General features: G+C 41.5%; 2 protein-coding genes across 3 annotated transcripts in view; both read right to left on the reverse strand.

Annotated features, from left to right (window-relative positions):
* Positions 1–2: 2 nt before the first annotated feature.
* Positions 3–23076, reverse strand: part of RYa-R (RYamide receptor) — a 64374-nt gene continuing 41300 nt past the window's right edge. Inside the window, exons 5-8 of one of the 2 annotated variants that reach the window (XM_020956010.2) lie at positions 2518–2586; positions 2220–2460; positions 610–701; positions 3–381 (exon numbers count right to left, since the gene is read on the reverse strand). In XM_020956010.2, the coding sequence (XP_020811669.2) occupies positions 343–381; positions 610–701; positions 2220–2460; positions 2518–2586 (441 nt within the window). In that variant the 3' untranslated portion in view covers positions 3–342. Of the gene's footprint in view, positions 382–609; positions 702–2131; positions 2461–2517; positions 2587–23076 lie in introns of both variants that reach the window. The other variant, XM_086840045.1, reaches the window with a different exon arrangement.
* TwdlT (TweedleT) lies at positions 9749–12135 on the reverse strand. The gene is made up of 3 exons (XM_020956019.2): positions 11420–12135; positions 10884–11322; positions 9749–10822 (listed from the first exon to the last, which is right to left on the reverse strand). Exons 2-3 carry the CDS (start codon positions 11194–11196, stop codon positions 10284–10286), a joined length of 852 nt encoding a protein of 283 aa, XP_020811678.1. The 5' UTR covers positions 11197–11322; positions 11420–12135; the 3' UTR covers positions 9749–10283.

Consider the following 23076-nt stretch of genomic DNA (forward strand, 5'->3'; position numbering starts at 1 on the left):
GATACATTGCATACTCCGGGGCTTTATTTTTCGATTCGATCCAAACATTGTGTATATAAACCCTTATTTGATATTACATTTCAATGTACATTACAATTTTGGTAAAATTACATTGAGTCGACATCTACACTTACACTTACACTTACAGGAGAGACAGACACTCGCACACACAACACACACGCAGAGCACAGCACACACACACGATCCGTGGGAGATTCTTTGGTTATCCTTAATATCCTGCACTTCACAACTCCGTGCAGCTGCCGTTTAGGTGAGCCTGGACACCTGCAATGGCTGCCCGGTGAACAGGTGAGTCCTCCGGCGGGGCAGGTGGGTGGGAAGTTACCGCAAAACTGACGTCTCGGCATGTGAAAATTGACTCTGATTAGTAACGAGAGAGAGAGAGAAAGTGTGCAGAACGATTAGAAAGGATTCCAGCAGGCAGCAATTTAATTTATAATTATTTCCAGCTTAATAGTCTGGTTTATTTACTTTTAAACTATATTACCTTCTCCTTAAATAAATATTAACATAATAACAGTGGCTCCAATATCAAGCTCTAATTGGAAGCTAAGAACAAGGGCCTCTTCGAGGATATTCGGGACTTACCACTTGCATAGAATTCACTCGAAGCTTTCGCCTTGTGCTGATGTAGGTGGTGCAGGTGTCCACACGATTCAGACGCAGTTCCCCGTTGGTTCCTTCGGTTTTTTTCGGTAGCCGATAACACGAGAAGCAATGCGGAAAATAAGGAAAAACATTATTACCACATTTGATAAGCATTTTAAGTGCAAAATTAACGTGAAACTTTTGTTGGATGGTGCTCGGGGCATGCAGCAGGTGGGTGGCATGCAATGGAAATAATTACGAATTGCGAGAATAAGTCTTCTTGTAGACACATTAAATATTAAGTGGGATAATTCTGCCAATCTGGAGCCATATATTGGAACAATTAGTAGGAGGAGGGTTAAACTTTAAAAGTCAACAAAAAAGGTAAGTTTTAGCGCTTCACTGGAACTTTAAATACAGGAATATTAATAAGTTTTTGGAATACTGGAATTATTTAAATTTAAAATATAAATGAATTTTCAAATAATAAATGTTAATAATGAACCTCCGGTTTAACCATAACTATTAAAACATAGCTGTAGTGTAAATATAGTACAAAAAACAATGCCTTTATAGAGTATACTCTTGCAGGGTGTTATAATTTCATTCAGAAGCTTTAAATTAAGTGAAGGAGTCATTTCCGACCCCATAAATCATATATATTCTTGATCAGCATCAACAGCTGAATCAAACTGACTATGTCCGAGCAAAATTTAATTTTTTCCAAATTTTGAAAATTTTATAAGGGGTTAATCAAAAGGGGTCATTAAAATTATCAAAAATTGACAAAAAATGAAATTTCTTGAATTGGTAAATTGAGTATGCAGATTTGTTAACCTATTAAAAAGTAACATTGGACAGCTTTCCGAATTAAAATTAATGCATTTTTGGTCAAGTTATGATATTTTAAAAAACTTCGATTTACCCAAAAACTTTCCATATAAAAATATCGCTTTAATATGCCTAAAATGCAAATATTTAAGATTTCTTGGTGGTATACTAAGCTAAAGTTTGCTAAATATCATATATACTTCGATTTCCTTTCGGTTTATAGTGCAAATAACAAAAGAACAAAACAAGCCACAATCGACAACTTCGTTTTATCAATCACGCGACGTATACGCAATTTATCTATTTTAATTTAAATATAAATTTGGCAGTTTGTTTGTATTGTACTTTAACGGAAATTCAATAGATTTAAAATAAATAAAGAAAAGGAGTCTTAAAGTAACATATTAAATATTTAAGGTTGAGCAAAAATCAATGGTAAATTCTCTATAAATTTTCCAGAATATCAGGATGGTTAAAGTTCTCGTAACACTTTTAATAAAGTCATAAAAATGGCATGCCAAAATTAAAAATTTGCAATTTTATAAATCCTTAATTAACTCAACACGCCGAACAACCTGAAAATCTGGATAAGCAGCATGAAACGCAACAGGAAAGGAACAGTCTACACACTTAGAGATTGGAAGTGGAAACGGAAACGGAAACGGATACAAGAGAGAGAGGAGGGTAGCACCTAATGCGGATCTTAGGTTTCCTGACCAGCCCAAGCCCCAGCCCATCGCCGACTTGGCGATGGTGATGGTGCCTGAAGGCCATCTCACCGGTTGCTCCCATGCTGCTCTCGCCTCCACCGCCGCCGCGGAGAAGGCGGTGCAGGCAGCAGCAGCGCCGCAGTCCGGGGACCCGGTGCATGATCTGGAGGAACCCGCCCCGGAAGCGGGCGTTCATGTAGCAGTAGATCACCGGGTTGTAGCAGCTGTGGGACATGGCCAGCCAGTGGAAGGCGAACCACACGTACGGCAGCGGTGCCCAGTTGGCGAACTCCTCGTCGTTGAGCAGGAGCTGTGGGCGGGAAGGCGAGGAACGTAAATCCTTCTCTTACGTAAGGACACCACTTACCTGCAGGATGTTGAAGGGCAGCCAGCAACTGGTGAATACAAACACAACCGTCAGCATCATCTTGACCATCTGTAAAGGCAAGGAAAGGAAACGGAAAGAAGCCTTATTAAGTCGAAGGATACTAAAGTCGGGTTCTATTTATAGGACCCTGCGGTCGTGCACCTCGGCCTGCGTCCTTTGTTTCCCCTTTTACGACCGAGGACACATCCTCGCATGTGCCGGAATCTTTACGGATCTCAGCCTGCGGAGCCGTAAAATCTATAAGCGGGCGCAGTTCTGACCATAAAACTTTGCCAACGAGTTTTGGCTTATTTATATATCGGGCAAGCGGCAATGACTTGGGGCTTTTATGGCCACTTGAAACTAATTTTTATCTGGGGCATCTTTAACTCTAATTATGAACGGGGTCTTTAAGGCAAGAAATTTAAGATATCTGAGGAGTAGTCCCTTAAATTCTGTCTCCCTTATTCAACACGCAAGTTGGCTATAAAATCCGGTTATTGCCATTTCCGGAAATGATTTTGTTTGTCAGCTGGCTCATGACAGGTGAGTGTTGCCCTTCGAAAAATCCATTTCCTTTTCAGGTGTATGTTTTTTTCACATAAAGTATGTAGAGTCAGTTAGAGGCACCCTTAAAAAGTTGCCCAAGTCAGTTTGGTTTTCCGGCGACACAGAATTCAGCAAATATGACGACATAAGTTACTTTAACGACGGATCCAGTGGCCACGTCACTTGAACGTGACCACCTGATAAACTACTCGTAAAGCTTTATAGCCTTTAAGACTCAGACACGATAAAGATGTCGGGTTTTCGGTACTACACTTGAGAAATATTACGTTTGGTGAAGGAAATATATTTATAATACAAATATTGTATTCTTCTATCTATATACAAACTATACATTCAAAAGTTTTAAAGTAAATGAACATATAAGAGTCTTGAAAATTATAGTTTTTTTCTGGTTAAAATTCCACATGACACTCTAATTCGTTTCCAGTGCAATAGACTTGAGATCACCATCAAAGTCTTTTAACACAAAAGCATTCGATTGCGATTACAACTGCTACTTTTGTTGCTTCTGCTGCTGATGATGCAAAGGGAAATAAGATGACAATAAACGAGTCATATGCCAAATTCGCATAGAATCCCGGCGGGCGGATAAATTGAATCCGATTTGCATGCAAATACTATGATGGCCTAATCGACCGAATGGAGCTGCAAACTCTTGCTCAATATGCGGGGATTATGAATTGATTCGAACCCACATCTGGCGACAGTTTTCCGTTTAGCGAAGCTCCCGGGCAGTTTGGTTTTATTAACTCGACCCGGCTTCTTTTTTATTATTTACTGGAAATGGGAGAATTTTCCTCGCTGGAGTTGCCAAGTCGCTTAGTTGCTTAGTTGCTGGGGGTAACGTTGTTAGCGAGTGCTCAACGAGGCCATTTGATTCGTTTTAATGCCTCGTTAGTCGAGGGAGTGTTAACAATGTCAACATTAAGTATACGCCGCATTGGCCGCTCTTGGCGTCAAAACAACGCGGGATGCAAACAGAGCGCGAAGCCAAGTAAGCTCATGAACGCTCGTAATGAATGTTTATACAAATATCTATATGTATATGTGTGTGCTCAGACATCGTCTGGACACGCGTCTCCGCCAACGGTGACCTTTGGCCCCCACCGAACATGTGGTCGGTGGCGGTTGAACACAGTGTCCTCAGGAGGTTTCCCTTCACTTACAGGGAGAGGAAATCTTTGGGATGTGGTTAAGAGGATAACACCTATAACTTGAATGTTTATTTTAATAATATTTAATATATTTAATATTTAATATTTCCTTTGCCGCTTTTACTTTATTTTGGTGTATTCTTATTAATATTTCCACATTCCTGCCTTAGCTCAGCTTTAATTTAACTTGGCTCTTATTTTTCTCAGTGCTCTTTTCGCAAATTGTGGGTGTAAACTGCAACGTCACCTGGCGATGGAGGAGTCTCTATGCCCTCGGGGCCAGCTCGAGTACTATATGACTCTCTAAGCCTGCGGCTGCAGTTTCATCTTTATTTTGGTTTGTAGTTGGTTTTGGCCACCTCAGCGAGACAGTCTCACAGCTTAATTGCTGCCGGCATTAGCTGCAATCATCGTTGAACCGTTTACGTCTATTTTCGGTGCCTCGTTCGGGGTGTTGTTTTCTTTCTGAACTGGTTTAATGCCTCGTCTGAGCTTACATAAAGAAATAAGCTCATGTCCGGACTCGGACTCAGCACCGAAAGTGTTGTAATTCATCAAAATCAAAATGATTTCATGCCCACCACACCCACCAAGTGCTGGAGGAACGGGGCCATCAAAGTCTTAAGCTGACAAATGAACTTGGATCCGCTCGAAAGCGTTTCGCCTCGGTTTTCGATCGAAAGGGAAAAGAAAGGCCTGGCCCACGAAATGAGGTGCAAAGCGCTCTCCTTTCTGCTCTTTCCCCTCAGCTAATTCACTAATTAAATTTCCCAACACGTCCAGTGGAGGACAGTCCTCCCTTCATCACTGGTTCCTCCTTTTAGTTTGTTTAATTAATGCAAGAGGCATGTCTGGGTCAGAATTGATTGCTTTTTAAGTGCTGAGAATTTGATTTATTTCTGAGGAATTAATCGAACGTGTCAAAGACTGTTAACTATTTAAGTTTTAAGCTGGCGTATTTCGTATTTTAGTGATTAATATATCAATAAATATTTTTCTGCCGTGTTTATTTTCAATTTTGCAATATTTAATTTAGTTCCGATATTTGTAGAGGCTTTCCCACAAACAACTGTCCAATCAGTTACACACTGAAAAAAATGAGGGGCGTTAAGCACATTAACACGTTTGATTGCAATTTCTTTTGGTCATGCCCCATAGTTTTGATTGCTCTCCAGGGTATTTTTCCATCTTCTTAGCTTTAAGCCATTGAAAGCAGCGGAATTGGTGAGTAAACAAAAAACAAAAAGTTGGCCATAAATTGAAAGCCAAATTTCACTCACAAAGCGCGTCGAATTTTGCGTGGGACTGACTGAGGCTTAAAAATATGAATCCCCGAGTGGGAACTGGTTCAATCAGCGGCTACAGCCATTAATCAATCCATTTCACTTATCGATTAGCCCGTGCCGAGGTGATCTTTGGCCTGGCGAATTCTCCGAAAAGTACTCTGACCCGCATGCCTCTCGGCCAGCTGTAATTGAAGCCGACTTTTAATTGCCAACCAATTGCGAAAGTACCAGAGGCAGAGAGAGAGCGCAGGCTACTTTGTAGCATTTTTTGGAAACTGAAAAACAAGAAAGCTTACTTTGGTAACTCGACATTGGTATACCCTTGCAGGAAGTTCATTATCACAAGGCAAAAATGCATTAATTTCAATAAAATCCAATACGACTGTTGATTCTGATCAAAAATATATATATTTTAATGCTTCATAATTAATAAATACCCTTCAAGGGTATTAAAATAACCACAACCCGGTCATAAATCGTTTTATCCATGAAATGCCAAAAATCAAACGCTCATTAAACAATTTCCTCCGCAACGGGCAGCCAAACTAATCAGCAACTAATTTGCACAGCAATTTACAGAGCAAGTTAGCGTCAAAATTAATGTACACTTCCTTTGGCAAAGTTTCGATACCCTTTAAAATTAAATTTCTTATTTTTCGGCCAACACTCTGCTAAGTTTCCCTTGGTAATTTCATGCTATTTTACGCTTTAAGTTTGGCTTGAAACGTTTGGCTTTAATTTGTTGTTTTGGCGTGTTTATACAACATGTAGCAAATGAACATTGCTGCCGGGCTTGAAATGTTTCTAAACACACGAAATGTTGACAGCCATGAAATGTTGCATAAGTAAATATTATTTTAAAATGGTTGTATTTCCTAGAGGAAAATATATAATTAACATCATTAATTTTTATATCTGTCTCTTTGTCTTTCAATATGTATTTGTAGTCTATGCTTAATGGGAACTCAGTATATTCTTTTAATAAGTTAAAGTAACCACAAAGCAAATTGTGCTGCATTTGACTGGTAAGTGGAATTAAAATGAATGCAATAACAAAGTGACTACTACAAAAAATCGTAAAAATCCAAAAGTCATAAAAAATAATCAAATAAAAGCAGGAAAGGCGAAAGTGGGAGTGGAAATGGCCAAGGGCGGACTACGAAAGGACCTGCAATTATATATATGTATGTACTTATACTATATATATGCCAGGATAACAAAGCATCAGGGGTCGGTCATTCACCGACCAAGAAAAGGAGCCTTGTTCTGGACTCCTTGTGGTAAGCCATATTGGACGATAAAACCGCATAAAACGAAACCCCAGAAGTGTTTTTCGCGAAGTTTTTGGAGTTGTGTGCAGTACATACATATATAAGTATATATCAGTACGTGAGACGACTTTTACTTTTACTACCGACATACATTATAATTAACCCGAGGCCTCCACCGGAGAGACGACTGGGAGGGAGTAAGAGCAATTAATTAAAGCGCCCAAAGTGTCATAAACCGTCCGAAAGAGCTGTCAATTAAATGCGGAAAGGTTACGTATCCGCCCCGTGCTCCGTGCTCCGTGCTCCGACCTCCGCTCCCCAACTCCCAACTCCTCCCAGTGGCTGACCTCGCGGAAGTGTTGCGGCTGCGATTTATTGTGGGCGTGTCACGCCCAGGCGAAAAAGAAAAACACCCGAAAAACGTCACCTCCCTCGGAGTGAAAAGTAAAGGTCATAAAAGCTGTCCGCTTATGCCACAGCATATATTTGTATATAGAGTACATATATTTGTATAAGAAGGGAGCGGAAGTGTTTGCTCTTCGCTGTCCGCGACGCGAATCCCGGGTCCCCTTATGTTTGTCCTGCGTCCTGTCCTCTCCACCAAATTGAATTTTAAAAATTTTTCAGCTCCCCATAAATTGCTTTTTCCTCCCCCGCATCGTTTTAATGCGTATTTCTGTCGACATTCGCTTATATTGAAATTATTATATTTATTTATTCAACTGCGACTCAAATGTTTATGGGAGCGCTTGTTGTATCTGATAGTCTTTAATATATTTTCTGTTGAATCTTTATTCATGCAATTCATTCCCTTAAAAAGTTTCCGTTTTTCCAGCTAATAACATGTCTTGTTAGACTACCTCCCCAACAAAGGTGACACAAAAACTGCACTTTAGTAAATATATATGCAAAGGCAATTCTTTCTCCTGCCCCCGAGCAGCCCCTAAACAAAGGTTGTCCTCCTGGGCAACGGGTCGGATGCGTACTTCTATGGAAATCCAGCAGCAGAAGTTTTCCAGTGCACAATAGAGGAATTGAAGGACGTTTTGCAAACAGGATGCGCTCCAATTTGTGACAATGTTGCGGGTCCGGGAACTTTTCAAATTGCCAAAACTGCAGGCTAGGCGTGTTTGACAGTCGGAGGAGAGGATGTGCCAATGTTTGAATTTTTGGGAACACACACGGCCCACCCCCAAGGCCTGTAATTGCCACATGCAAAGAGCTGCTTAATGCCAACAGTTTGCTCCTCTTTTTGGCCAATTGGAGACAGCAGGAAAACACGTCCTCCGGTTTATGAGCCAGGCAGGAATAGCCACTCCACGTGCACCATGTTCCGGCCTATATATTGGTTTTCCGCAATTTACGACCCCAACAAACAAGACAAGGTCGATCTGAGGTAATTGGGCATATAGAAATACGAACTGAATTACATTAAGAATACAAATTAAATCTACTTACTTTTAATTAAGGTTCGAGGGGCTTATTGAAGTTACTGAAAATAAGGCAAGCTCCTCCTGATATCTTTAATTCCGGGAACAAAAATCATCTTCCCATTTTACTTAGAAATTCTTTCCCTGCTAAGCTCCGGGATATTTAAATGCTTCCCAGTTATTTTAATATATTTTTTCATAGAATTTAAATATACATAATATTTCTAATGAAATGTTTCTCCCAATGCAAAACGGATTTATTTCCGAAAAATGTAGTCTAAAAGATTTAGTGGGAACTCGATACACAAAATCGTTTTGCAGGGCAAAGCATTCCTTTAACGATTGCCATTAATGGTAAACAGCAATAGAAAAGGCCAAGACAAACACAAGTTTGGCCAGACAGAAACCAGAAATGAATGGAGCTGCTCAGTTTAAAACATTTTTATTGCCAGGATATGAAAATGTGTCAAGGCAATTTATTTTAGTCAAAAGCTTGTTACTTCGTGAAGGAATCATTTCCGACCTTATAAATATATATATATATTTTTTTTTATCAGCATCAAACGGCAAATCTTTCTAGATGTATCAGGAAGAAAAAAAAATTTTTACGAAATATGTAATTTTTTTAAAAAAAGGAAAGGTTAACGAAATTACAAACTGTAAGAGTATAAATACAGATTAAATTTGAATACAATATTAATATTGAAAATAAAGGGTCAAAATATTTCTTAAGAACAATATAGGTAAATGTGTAAAATATTTTAGCTGTTTCATCATAATAATTATTTAAGAACTATTTAGTACACAACCTACAGACTTCCGAGTTCTATTTTCGACAATTATATTGGCAAAATGATTTCCGCCAAAATGTGTTAACAAAAGCAAAAGCAACTCCAACAAAGTGAAAGTGCCAACGATGGGCACAGACATGGGGAAGAAGCGGCGGCAATGACAATGCCGATTCTGTCTGTGTATTTAAGGCATTAAAACATCGCAAAAAAAGAAGAGATTTAAAAAAAATATACACAAAAAATGGTAAGGAAAATGTAAGTACAGACAGCTGGCAATTGTTAATGACAGCGAAAAACCAAAGCAACAGTTTGTCATTAGCAGAGTCAAGCTAAAAAGTGGCGCTCCTCGGAAGTGCAAACCAAACTTTTAACTGCAAAAAGAGCAACGACTTTAAGGGTTACTTGGCCGAAGGAATACTCTTGGCATTGAAAGGATTAAAATTAATTAGAGGAACCCAAGCTACTGGTCAGTTGGCCAGCAGGCAAGGCCACAAAGGAGACGCCGCAGCTATGTGAATAATGGCAAGGAATTACTTTTAAATTAGTTGCCAACTCCCCGAGCAAGGACTCTATCTTGGTGGCTTTAAAAGACCAATTAGTGGAACAAATTCCTTTCTTTTCACGAGAGAAATTAAATGCAGGGGAAGGAAGGAAACCTAAATGTGGATAAAGGAGATAAGCAATGCTTTCCCCCTTTTCCTCTCAGTTCAAAAGATCTCTGTGTTTTTTTTTTCGTAATTTTGTCACCGTTGTTTTTTTTATTGTGCATAAAGTACTTAGGCCTAGTATAATTAAAATATATATATTTATATGTATGGAGCATTGTGTGGAGCCCCGATAAATCATCTGCTACATATCATCATCGTCCTCCTCGTCGTCGTCGCTCTTCCGGGCGCCGGGCGGAGTTCCCAGCCGGGGAACCCGCCGCCCGTCGCCTATTCGCTAATAGAGTTCGTCTTCTTCCGGGGCAGGAAAGTAGGCAATGGTGTGAAAATCGGTGAAAATGTACAGATGAGTGGGGGACAGCAGGGCGGGTCGTGGGCGGAAACGTCTTATGTACAAAAGTCGTGGGCGAAAGCGCCGCCCCCTTCGAGACTGAGAGGGTTCTGGGACGGGTCCCAGGATAATGGTTAAAGATCGAAGTGGTGGTTAATGTGATGCGTGGATGATGGTGCTCCCGAGCGGGAACTGGGGGCGTGTCAGCTTTCAGGACTAGTCAGCAGCTTGGGCCGAGTTCGGAGTTCGCAGCGGGTGAGTGGGCGAGTTAGTACGGTCCGGACTTGCCGGGCGGTCCGTAGTTGCTGGACGGGGCCGAGATGGAGCCGCTGTCGCCCCCGGTGAAGCCGGAGTCGCCGCCCGAGGTGTAGCCGCCGCCGGTGTTGGTCTGGGTGAAGCCGCCGCTGCTGGCGGAGAGTCCGCCCGAGATGCCGCCGCCGCCGCCCGACTCCTTCTGCGTCTTGTACTTGATGAAGTACACCTCCGGCTTCGAGGGCTGAGTGGGCGCGGCCGTTGGGATGACGATGTCCTGCTGGTCCTCGGGCTTCTTCACCAGCACATAGACCAGGGTCTTCTCCTCGTTCTGGGGCTGCACGGGAATGACCGGAGCCTGGTACGAGGGCGGCGATGGGGCCTTGATGAAGATGATCTTGTAGTGCTTCTGGGCCTGACCCACGGGCAGGTTGGGGCGCTGGCGCACCTCTTCCTGCTCTGGTGGTGGAACGTGCACGTAGATGTGTTTCTGCACCAAAGTGGTGCCACCGCCGCCGCCGCCGCCGCCGCCTCCGAAGCCACCAATGCTACCGCCTAAGATCGAAGTAATTTGTAATAGTTTCTTAAAGGACACTACATCCTGGTAAGTACACACCTCCAAAGCCGCCGCTGGAACCACCTCCGAATCCGCCGCTGGATCCGCCTCCGAAACCACCTCCGGATCCGCCTCCGAAGCCGCCGCCTCCTCCAAAGCCACCGCCTCCTCCACTGCTGAAGCCGCCTCCGCTGCTGCCGCCGAAGCCTCCACCGAATCCGCCGCCGGAGCTGCCGCCGAAGCCGCCTCCGATGCCACCTCCGTGCGAGCCGCCTCCGGAGCCGCCGCCGCCTCCAGGACGATTGTAGTTGTAGCCCGCTTCGGGCCGGGCGGCGGCTAGCGCCAGGCAGGACATCAGGATAAAGGCTTTCATGGCTGGGTCAACGGTGCGTATGGGCAACGTAACTGGGGTAGATGCTGCACGGATGCTGGGTTCACGGTTCTCACAACGCACTCACTTTAGCACTGGCTCTCACACAATCTCACAGTAATCCTCGGTCTGTGGATTCGTGGATTTCGTGGATTTCGTAGGGGGGAAACAGAAACAGAACGGAATAATGGGTATTGTGTCGCAGGATGGGATCGAGCTGCCTCACGTTGCTATATCCTCGGCTGGCACTCGGCTGCTGTGTTTATTAGACCAAATCAAATGCTTCACTGACGAACCACTGCAGCCGCATCAGCAATTTATACAGAAATCCAGCCGAGATGCACGCCACCACCACCACCAGCTCAGCTGCGAGAGGGTTTTTCGCCTTTTCGGATTTCAGTTTTCGGTCTTCAGTCTTCAGTTTTCAGTCTTCAGTCTTCAGTCTTTAGTCTCCAGTATTCCAGCTGTACGACTGTGTGTGTCTGCGTTTCGTTTCGGCTATGATGATGACGATGATGACGATGATGATGATGATGCGACTTTGGTCTTTGCTTTCTGGCCACTACTGCGCATGCGTGGCGAGCAGGCCAATAATGAGGCTCTGTTTTGGCCATCTGTGTCGGTGTCGGTGCCTCTCCAACTCCAGTACCTGGCCGTATCTCAGGGGTTAACCTCTGTCTCTGTCTCTGTCTCTGTCTCAGTCTCAGTCTCTGCCTCAGTCTCGGACTGTATCTGTATTGTGACTGTGTAGGTTGGCAAGTGAAACCGAAATTACCGCACAATCAACTTATTACGGCACCGCCGATTTCCCGCTGTCGGATGTGCTGGAGCTGGAGAGCCATCTCTGGCTGCACTGGAAAGAAATCAGCTAAACAATTCGACCACCTAAATTTACAATGATTTATGGATTTGTAATTTGCTGCAGAAGAGAAGTAGATGCGATTATAACTAAATCAATAACTATTGCTATGGAGATTTCAATTCTTGTGCTAGTACACTTCCATATTTCAGTTACTCTTATAAGCCTATTAATGGAATTTCTCATATATGAATTAAATGAATTATATTTTGAATCTAAATGGTGGAACACTTTCTCCCAGTGCACTCTCTCCCAGAGCCTCTGCCAAGTCGAGACCCAGTGTCGTGCACTTTCGCTCTCATCGCTGCTGGGCTGTCGGCTGTCGGCTGTCTCTGTTGTCGCTGCTGCTGGGTTAAAGCCAAAGCCAAAGCCAAAGCCAGCGAGGAAAGGAGGAGGCGGAGGCGGAGGCGGAGGCAGTGCCTCTGGTTCAGCCTCAGTTTCAGCTTCATCCGATCCAGCACTCGAGCGTCAGCTGGCCAGGTGAGCAGGCGGCTTTCCTTGGGGCCAGACGCCAAATTATTGCACTCGCTCGCCATGAAAGTGAAAATCAAAGGAAAACTCCCGAAAACAAAGGCAAATTCGAATAATTTGAGCTCTCATTGTCTGCGGGAAATTTCTTTCTTTTCTCGGTCCCCTTTTGTATGACAAATAGTACGAGTACGTGCCTTGAAAGATGTGAATACTATACACCATCCACCATAAATGTATGTACATCTTTGGGGACTGTGACTGTAAGTGTGCCACTGTGCAAGGCCTACGATCCGCTCGCAGAGATTCGCCGTAAAGATATTTCATAAAACTGGGTTGGCCGTGTCTGGTGTGCGAAAATAATTGCAAGGCGGGATGGTTTTTTACCGCCAGACATATCCTATCCTTGGTCTATTTGCTCCGCCACATAAATCTCCAAAATAATTCGAGTTTTTATGGCATTTTTCTGCTTCGAACTAAAGTGAGATTTTGAGATTTCGGACAAATGCCCTATTACCACATTTTTATAGGTAATTGGTACCTGGCTTCATGAGGAAGGGATTAATCTTGTGTGCATGCTCATACCTATATTTATTGTGCTCTGAGACAGTGGTTGTAATAAATATATTTTGCAATATATTCATCCACCATTTATAATTATTTATTTGTTAACCTTTGAAAACTATAAAATAAATAAATATTACCCAATCATTATAATAGCTAAAACTAATAGAAACTGAATATCTTCAGCTGACATTCAGCAGGAAATTCAATCATCTTTCGTCTTTTATTATTGTGTTACGTAATTCGATTTGATGTCACCTCGTAAACGAAATTAAAATCTTTGTAAAGCTTTTATTGTTGGTAATGTTACCACCTCCGCTTGTTCGTATTCAGATGGCTAATTGTGTTTGGTTTAATGAAGTGGCCAGCAGATCGACACAACTCAATGTTCAATGAACCGAATACAAAACAGAAGAAAAAGGCGACGGTGAGAGAAAATCATTCACTTGTTCAATGACACTTGATGCTTGAAGTGTCAATTCGGTATTGTTACCAAAACACTTTAAAATGGAATAACACGACTTAAAGACTCTTGATACCTCTTAGAATATACAGGGAATGCGTATAAATTACCCAACTAATGTTCCTAGGAAGATGTTCAGCCATTCTGTGCTCGCAAGTCTCTAAAATCAATTGCATCTTTCACACTTATTACGAAAATGTTAATGAGTTGTATAAATATTGAAAGAAATAGCTAATAAAATACAGTAGCTGGCTCTTTAACATCTCGTTAACCGCTTAATAGCTCTCACCTGGACAATCAATAGGCGTAACTCACTTCCCGGCACTTTGCAGCGCTGTTTGACACCGTTTTCAGGCCCCTCGATTAGTCATATTTCTGCAGTTAATGGACCGGGCATTTCTCCCCACGATCCTGGCAATTAAACTCTGAGTGCTTGTGATTCATCGGGCGGCAGTTTATTAGCGACACTCGACGGACGACTGCGAGTGTTGGGGAAAAACAAATTATCGAATCTCCGCCAGGTGATGAGGATGAGGATGATGATGCATGCGGAGATGTCGGTCCCAAACCCGTTGATGGTCGCGCTCTTAGGAATAATAATAATAAAAATTAAAATGCAACTGCAGTCGGACTGTCAGTGGGCACTTCCTGCCACCCCCCTCAAGCGATTTCACCTTGAATCTCCTCGCTCCGCGGCGGGAGTTGCGCAATCTGTGGCTCGCTCCGGGCCAGGCTAAGAGCAAAGACCCATATGCAAACACTGTTTTTGGCTAACGAGCGTCGAGCGATTTTTCGTGTATATATTGACAAACTTGTAGTTGCAATAAATTGCTCCGCAGTCGCAGTTGCAGTTGCAGTTGTGGGAAATCGAAAATCGAAGCCGAGAGTCACAATAAACCGAAAATAAACCATCAGCTGCCCAAGGAGCCAGGCGCAATCAGGGAGTCCGATCCGAAGTGGAGTAGATGGATGGGAATGCAAATCGGAGCTGGAATCCAAGTTCGAGTTCACATCCGCCGAGTCTCCATAAAAAAAGGCAGTCAGTCGCCTTGAAGTGCTGCAAGTCAAGGCTAGGAGTCTAATTTTATTCACCATTTATACCCTGCCTAGGGGATACTTTGAATTCTACAAGGGGTATGAATATCACAGATCCTTTTGTTTTTGCTTCTTGGCTTTCTTTGAAAGCATAAACTATTTCAGTAATTAATCAAATTAATTCTAGTTAGGAGATGGTTTTTTATACCCATAATGCCAGTCTCGAGCTTGTTACTTTGTGAAGGAATCGTTTCCGACCCTATAAATCATATATATTCTTGATCAGCATAAAAAGCTGATTTAATCTAGGCATGTCCAGAAAAAAAAAATTCAAAATATTCATTTTTGGCTTAGTTATAGAGTATTTAAAGACAGATTCAACCATTCAAACCAACTTTTCTTTTCGCCACTTAAACGCTTTTCATTCAACTTCCGAATGCCGTTGGGGAAAAAAAGCGCAAAAGCGCGCCGATCGCCAAAAAAGAAACCGCAGCTGGCGATAAATCTCACGCTCAACAATGTGGCTAAAAATAAGTTGAGTTGGTGGACAAAGGCTACCAAAAAATAAAACCAATGGGGAGCACAATGCCCGAGAGCGATAAAAAGCGTTTAAATAGGAGTAAAATCAACTATGAGAAATGAAAGAAACATTTACAGTGGAAGAGGAATGCTTAAGGAAGTTGTGATTGTTATTGATATTTGTCAAGATATAAAGTGTCTTGATCCTAATTATTTTTTCTTCTTTTAGGTTTTACTTTAAGAAATTACAATCAAATTTGAATGCTTCCCAATGAAATTTTAAGGATTCAAATGGTAGAATGTCTCAATTGAAATATCAATAAATTATACATCACTTTTCTAATATCATAATAACTTACATTTAATTAAACCCTAATAAAGCAAATTTATAGATTATTTGTGGTAAGTGCTGACAATTTAAATTAAATGCTCTCGTCTCATGTAAGAAAACAAGATCACTAATTGAAAGCCTTAAAAGCACTATTACACGGTGATAATAGCTTAAAAAGGCATAAAAAGATGTAGTTTTTTTTGTTTTGTTTTTAAGCAAGCATGATTATAGAAATTAAATGCTTTGCTTTGCGTACTTGAACCTCGTTGCTGTCGCCATGCAAAAACGAATTTTGCGAGCTAAAGAAATTTGTTTACTTTATGCTGCGATTTCAATGACTTGAACTTCGCAGGTGGCCCAAGCGGGGGAAGACCTTGCATTTCGATTCCAAGCCAGGGGAGGGACAGGAAAGAGTTGCCAAGACGCCAACTGGTATATATCCAGAGCTCACGCAATGGGCGAACTTATGGGAGCACCACAGGCGCATCCCTGGCTTGGCGGATGAGAGATGGGAGCTTGGAGGCGGCGGATGATGGGTAGGAAGTCGCCAGCGAAGACGACGACAGTTGTTGCTTCCTGCATTCATTGTCGCTGCTTTTTTGCCGGTGGCATCTCCGCATCTCCAGCCCAATCCTCATCTCCAGTCTGGCCAGAGATGGTACAAGTTTCGATATTTGTAAAGTCAGACTCTTTAAGTAACATAACATAATATGTATAATAATATAATGTAATATAATGTAATGTATCTCTAATTTAGGTTGATTTTAATTCATTTAAAATATAAACATTTCGTGGAGATATCATGATATACAATGCTGTTCCCGCTTTTATCTTGTAACTCAAGCTAAAAACATTATAAAAAAGTGAGCAATAAATCAAATTTATTATTATTTTGTAGGCTTAATTTAATTATACTTCTCTTAAATAGTATTTTATGAATATTTGTAGCTACTCTTTCGTGGCCAGAGCTACCATCTCTATCGGCCAGCAACACTTCCTGCTTGTTAGGCAAACGGCAGCGTGCAAATTTTTTATTGTTGAATGCGATTTTTGCTAAAGCCGTTTGCATTTTCTTCGTTTTTTATTATTATTTTTTGTTGAAGTCAACTGAACGGTTTCGCCGTTTTTACATTTGACATTTTTGGTGTTTGGTGTTTGGTGTTGCTGCCTCGCATCGCGCTGCATGTGGCCGGCGGGCGAGTTGCATCTTCCATCTGTCCGCGATGGTATCGATGGCCCGATGCCTCGATGCCTCGATGTCAGAGATCCGGAGACTTATTATTTATTGTATTGTGTTTGCTGTGTTTGAAAATGTTGCCACTCCGAAAATCTACTCACTTTTAAATGCTAATTAGTGTCAGCGACTTTTTGCCGCATATGTACAACTGGGCCTTTGCTTTTTTATTTAGTTTTATTTTTGTTTAACGGTATGACCATTTGGCAATTCAGGCATTGCGGCAAATTGCCTAAGGTCGCCGGGTAAATGAAAACGTTAATGTCCGATACTTTGTCAGTTGTCTCTTGGCTTAATTCAAATGCCTTTTTGTCATTAACCTTCATTTGCAGCCCGACAATTAAAAGTTGTGTTGTGTCTCTGAAAATGACTCGGTAAAGTTTTCCCACTGCATTTGTGTGGGAATTGGAATTGAAATTGGATTGCTGCCAACAGTTTTCCTTTCCAATTTGGTTAAGGTAGATCTTTAAGCCACATACATACCACTTAGGAAACCAGAAAAGTTTATCTCATATTTATAGATATATTAATTATTTAACTTTGAATCGCTTAAGTGGTTTCCTTTTGCATTGAGTAAATACCTTTGGTAACCTATAAACCACATTCCTGATTCCTGAATTTTATTGAATTTGTATACCCTTGCAGGTTATTGTAATTTAATTCACAAGCAGACAACGCACTGAAGGAGTCGTTTCCTATTAAAACTAACAAAGAAAAGCTCTCTAAATTAAAATTAATGGATTTTTGGCCAAGTTATGACATTTGAAAAACTTTGAGGTATCCAGAAAATTAGCATATAAAAAGGTTTCCTTGGAGGAAGGCTAAAAAGCCAAAAGTAATATACAAAATCTATCTAAATCAATCATATAAGTATAGCAATCAGAATCTTAATTAATAAAGAACAAAATTGCAAGAGTATACAAACTTTAGTTTCTCGAAGTTTTCTTCCTTCCTTGTTCTTGTTCAATTTCCTGTAATTTGTTTTTCCAACCTTCTTGTTAGCACACACACCCTGTTGAACACCCAAAACACTTTCCACTTTCCTCTTTCCACTTTCCTTTTGCTGAATTGCTATTTTTTAGCCCGCATTTTTTTTTTAAGGACGACAAGGAGCTGTTAATTTAATTGCAGCACACACTGCACACTTCCACTTCCTTTTTTTTCGGTTTCCTTGTTTCCTTGGCTGTGCGGGAATTTCTGCTTGGAATTTGCATGACTTTCAGTCGTTGAGCAATGTGTAATATGCAGTTGCGTTTTTTAATGGACTCAAATTTTAGTTTCCGCCGCAGTGTCGCTCTGCCTCTACTTCCTTGCGGGACCTTTTGGGAAGCAAAACCAACCGCCAAATGGAGAAGTCGTGTCGGGTGCAACGCATTAATCATGTGGCACCTTTCACACCTCCTCGCACCTGCCACATTTCTCACCCTACGCATGACACGTCTTTAAAGTTGCCAGCTCCAAACCGAATTCGAAAAAGGAAAAATGGAAAACCGAATAACTTTGGCTGCATTTTTGGCAATGGGGAAAACTTCGCGACTCTGGTGGCAGATCAAAGTTCACAACTCTCAGTCCACTCTGATTTCCGAGGGTAAATAAAATTGGCACACCCCGAAAATCGAAGGGGAACTCAGAAATATAGCGAATTACGTTGACAGCTGAAGCAGCTGCTGCTCATACATAAAATGGGTCGCACCACGCGGCGTATGCGTAATTTTTGCAAATAAATTGCAATTCGTATGAGTTACGCCTCAAACTTGAAGCTGAAGCACCGCTGGAAGATCGTGCAAAGGCGAAAACGTGTGAAAATGAAACTTCCAGTCTTAATTGTACTCCACTGATTCAGCAGTCGTCTTAGTAACCATCGCAAAAGTTTGCCTAATGAAATTGATCAAGTCAACAACTGGCAGAGATTGGTATTATGTTTATCTAGATTATATAAATAATTCATTTCGATTTAAAAAGATGCGTTTTGGGAGAAGGAATGTACAAAAACTAAGCCACTGATTATATTAACAACGTTATTGAAGTTTTTGTTGCATTTAGAACATTTTCCCAAAGGTTTTTAGTTATTCCCTTTTTGTGCACTCAAAAGCAAGTGGAATTGCCTTTTGAAGGATGTGTTCTGTTGGCAATAAAAGAAAAATGAAAAGGAGGCTATAAAAATCTCTGAGAAAACTCTACACATTGTATTCCAATAAGGGCTTGCCATTCACTCGGATTTGCATGTGCCAAAATTTCATTGCATTTGGATGCCATTGCAATTGATTTGCCTTGCATTCAAGTGGAATTTCAAATATCTGAGACTCCCAGCGGGGCAATGATGAGGAGCTTCTGCAATGGCGGTGAAATCTTGAAATTGGAATTGTGTTTATAATGCCAATTGCGGTATAATTTATGTGCTTTGCGGTGGGAAACCGCGGGGGTTAAGTTGTGTGGGATCGCGGTCAATATTTGTTTGTCTTTTCGCCAAATGCATATTTAATGGAAATATCAATCGCTTTGACGAACCTCACATTGCCCTCTCTGACAGATTTAGAGGGAAAACTCCCCCGAAATCAGAGGAAATCGCATTGTGTTTTTCTATGTTTCCGGACAGCAATTTTTCATCATTACGTCTATCTGCACGTGCCCGAGAGACCCAGAGACACACAGAGAAAATATATAAATAAGGAAAAGAGAAAGAGAGGTAAAGGAAAAACCGGAGGGGAAAAACGTGCGAGTCTGGTCCATCGATCCAACAATGGCAGCGAAAATTTCCTTGCATTTGCATATCTGTCGAAATATTCGTAACTCATCAAAGACATCCATCTACGGAGGAGTACGTGGCCAGTTCCTCGGTTCTTCTCTCGGCGAACTTTTTGGGCAATTTGGCGGATTGGCAACTCTCCTCGTCTTTGACTGAGAGATAATGCAAATGGTCATTAGGCACACCACAGAGTCCGTCCCGTCTTGTCCCCTCCCGTTCGGTACCACCACTTTATTGGCCATCTTTGGGGATTATGCAATCGGCGGCCAGCCAGGTCTGGCCAAGTATCTTGTGGCTAGAAGAGACCACAATTATTTAAATTGCACTGTCGAAGATGTAAAGATGCGTGAAGTGTTTTTGGCCTGGGATTCCCTTTACTTTTCCACTTGCCAGATACTTTTATATCTTTAAATCTCTTCATTGTTGTCAGAAGGGGGTTGCCATGGAGTCTCAGCATGGGCTTACAGGGAAAAACCATTCCTTTAATAAATTTAAACATTTAAGAATGTTCTTTGAATGGGTTTTAATCTGCATTTGCATGAAACAGTTTTGAGTACCCATTTTAAGCAGTTTTTCAAACGTATCTTTATGTTTTTGTGTAATAAAATCAAGATTTGAAAAGTTCCCAAAAAAACTTCTTGAATATTTTTTCCCGGCAGTTCGTTTTTATTTATTTTTGCGATTCTCTTAAGATTTGTCTTATGTCTCTGACAAACTTCTGGCAAGTCTCTAGCAACATTTATCTTTCCGGAACAAAGAACCAATCTATCCACCACTTGTAACATAATTTTAAGGACCTTGTAATTGAGTTTGTCCCAAAGCCCTTCCCCCCAGCTCCCAATTGCTATTAAATTTCGCAATGGAAGGCCGCCGAGTAATTGAAGATGGCAGCATCTGAGCAAAGTTTAAGCCTCCTTTCATTACTTACTTCCTTTTTTATTTATTTCATAGCGGCCAGCGGGGAATGTAAACAAAAGTCGAAACAAGAAATCATATTTTGCGTAAATGGGTTTCAGTTTTCACACTTTGCCTGAAACAACAATCGAAACTTGGGGTCGCAAGATTGATGAGAAGGAAGCCTGCTCCCGAGAGATGTCCCTGAGGCAACAGCAACAGCAAGGGGTTAAGGGAAAAATCACTTTGGGCCAAGGGAAACATGAAATGGCCAACAAAATAAACACGACCGTGACTGAAAACTTGTTAAAATCAATTAAGGGCAGCGGCATCGGCTGTGAAAAGTGAAAGAACGACCGACAAATGACAGTCAAGCACAAAAGAGAGGTCTCTTCACTGGTGGTTACATAATAATCGGCATAATACCAGCTCCAGGATGCGGCAATGCCCGGAATCGAGTTATGAAAGATGAGGAGAGACCTCTGTTGCCGAATGGCGAATTCGAATGGCGTTGCTGCGATAATCAAGGCGATTTATGGCCACTGCAAAACGCGTGGCTGAAATGCGCCTAAAAGGATGACCAAAGACCGGCTCTCCGGGATGGGACTCGGCCTGGGAATCCCCACACACACCACCCCCGCCCATCCCCCCGATCGACCGATTGGGTAAGCGCAAATTGAACCCAAAGATAAATGACCAGAGTCCACAAACTGAGACCGAGATTGAGATTCCCATCGGAAGGTAAACTTTCGCTTTTAATGCCAACAGCGGCAATGAAGATGCCGCTCCAAGTATTTTTCAACATCGGCCGCCAGTTGCCCGTAATTAATCTGGAACTGTCACTCGGATGACACAATCTCTGCACATTTATCTGCATTATCCAATCAATTTGTACGAGTACTGGGTACTTTCCATAACCGATTAATGGATTAAATGCAATATAGCCCATAACAAAGTCTTTAATCAATTACAATTATAGTCGGTTCAATTAACTGACAATAGCTTCAATATTTACTGAGTACTACCATATTGATTTTATTTTATTATTTAAAAACGAATTTACCCATTTATAAAATGTTCAGTAAATTTCGAAACAAGATACAATGATTTTTGAAGGGCTTTCTTTGGGAAAAATATTTAAATTATATTTATATTATATTATAAAGGAAGCACCAAAAAGATTTTAATAAAGCGGTTTTCCATAACGAAATAACTCTTAATAAAGGTTTGAATATTTTATAGCATTTCGTAAAGGGCATCCAGGACTCGGCAAGGTCATTTAAATCAATTTTCACTTGGTATTCATGCAAAGTAGCCGCCTGAGTGGATTGTTTAGCAGTTGCCGGTCGAGTGGCTAGCGCGTGGTGGCGGTGGTGCTGTCATCATTTCGGTGGTTGAAGCAAACTCGAAACCGCTTCAATTGGCAGCACAAATATTAATGAGCGAACGTGTCCGAGATGTTGAGGAGATGTACCAAAGATACTGGACAATATTTGCGAACAAATATCTGTCGAATTCGTATGCAATGTGGTTATGGTTCTTCCTTTGGCCAAAAATCACTTAATCGAAAATGAGGAAAAGATTATTAATGGCCTGGTACTGAGGTCGAGGGAAGAAGTGAAAGGGTTAAGCCCATTACACAATACCGAAAAAAAAACAAAAAGGAAAGGATTAAGCGGGTATTCTTTGGCAAGGCCAAAATCATGAAACAACCAAATTGAAGGCAATTTAAACGCCTTTAAAAAGCGATAAGTCCCAAGTCACTTTTTGCCACCTGACGCAGCACGCACAAGTGAATGTGCACCGAGCGAAAACATAATTCTTTATACATTTTGATCAAAAAATATATGCCAAGAAATTTAAAATAATCATTTAAGGAGTTCTTTGATTTGTGAAATGATTCAGATTTAGTTTTATAACAGCTAAGCAATTAGTAAGTACGATTTACCTCATAGAATAAATATAATATATTATATATATATATTATACATTATATATTATAATAGTATAAGAAATTATATATGCTTTCAATATTTTTTCTCAGCGTTGCCATTTGTCTTTGACGGCGCATTATGTTGCGTGCCCAAAAGCTGTGAAAAACGTTCAAACATTTGGCAAGTTTCTCTAATTTTCTGAGATATATATCTTTGGACTGCCCCGATCCGCCCCGGTACATAATCATCGCCAGATGCCAGATGCAGGCAGCAGCATTAAAAACACACGCACTTGACACGCGGCTCGATTAGGGGCTTATGAAAATTGCGCTCGGCACGAAAGGTCACTGGTGGAACTGGTTTCGATGTGCGATTTGGATTCACAGATTTTCCAGCAGCCGCAGCCTCTCGGCATCCCAGCATCTCGCCATCGGATGGATCCAAAGGCAAGAAGTGGTCGCATTCACGACGAGTGCTGGACGCTTTTAACCTTGCAGACCTTGCCACAGTTGCAGCTCGTAAGTTTGCCGTCTGCCACAAAAAGTGTCTGGCCAAGGCGAAGGAGGCGCCGAGTCCCAGAAAACTGGCTCCACATTTAACCTTTCGAATGGGAAAACGTGTCAGGAAGTGCTCCGGCAAAGCCACACACCCAGGGCACAAGAGGAGAGCAGCGGCACCAGATACTCTGGCGCAGCTCTTTTGGCCAGATACATTTTGTGGCCACGACTTGGCCCTCCAGGAAGAGTTGGCGGCTAGGAACGTGGGCAGAAATCGACAAGAAAAGATAGCTTAATGCTTTTAATGCTGGTAATTTTTTCGATGTTAGCAGGCATAAA

This window comes from Drosophila serrata, unplaced genomic scaffold (genome assembly GCF_035046125.1).
Source record: "Drosophila serrata isolate PLE 108 unplaced genomic scaffold, ASM3504612v1 contig_382, whole genome shotgun sequence".
Taxonomy (NCBI): Eukaryota; Metazoa; Arthropoda; class Insecta; order Diptera; family Drosophilidae; genus Drosophila; species Drosophila serrata.

Coding starts and splice junctions, on each gene's coding strand:
- TwdlT (XM_020956019.2), bottom strand. CDS start 11,196: ATGAAAGCCTTTATCCTGATGTCCTGCCTGGCGCTAGCCGCCGCCCGG. Junction 10,823..10,883: donor TTCCAGCGGCGGCTTTGGAG/GTGTGTACTTAC, acceptor CTTCGATCTTAG/GCGGTAGCATTGGTGGCTTC.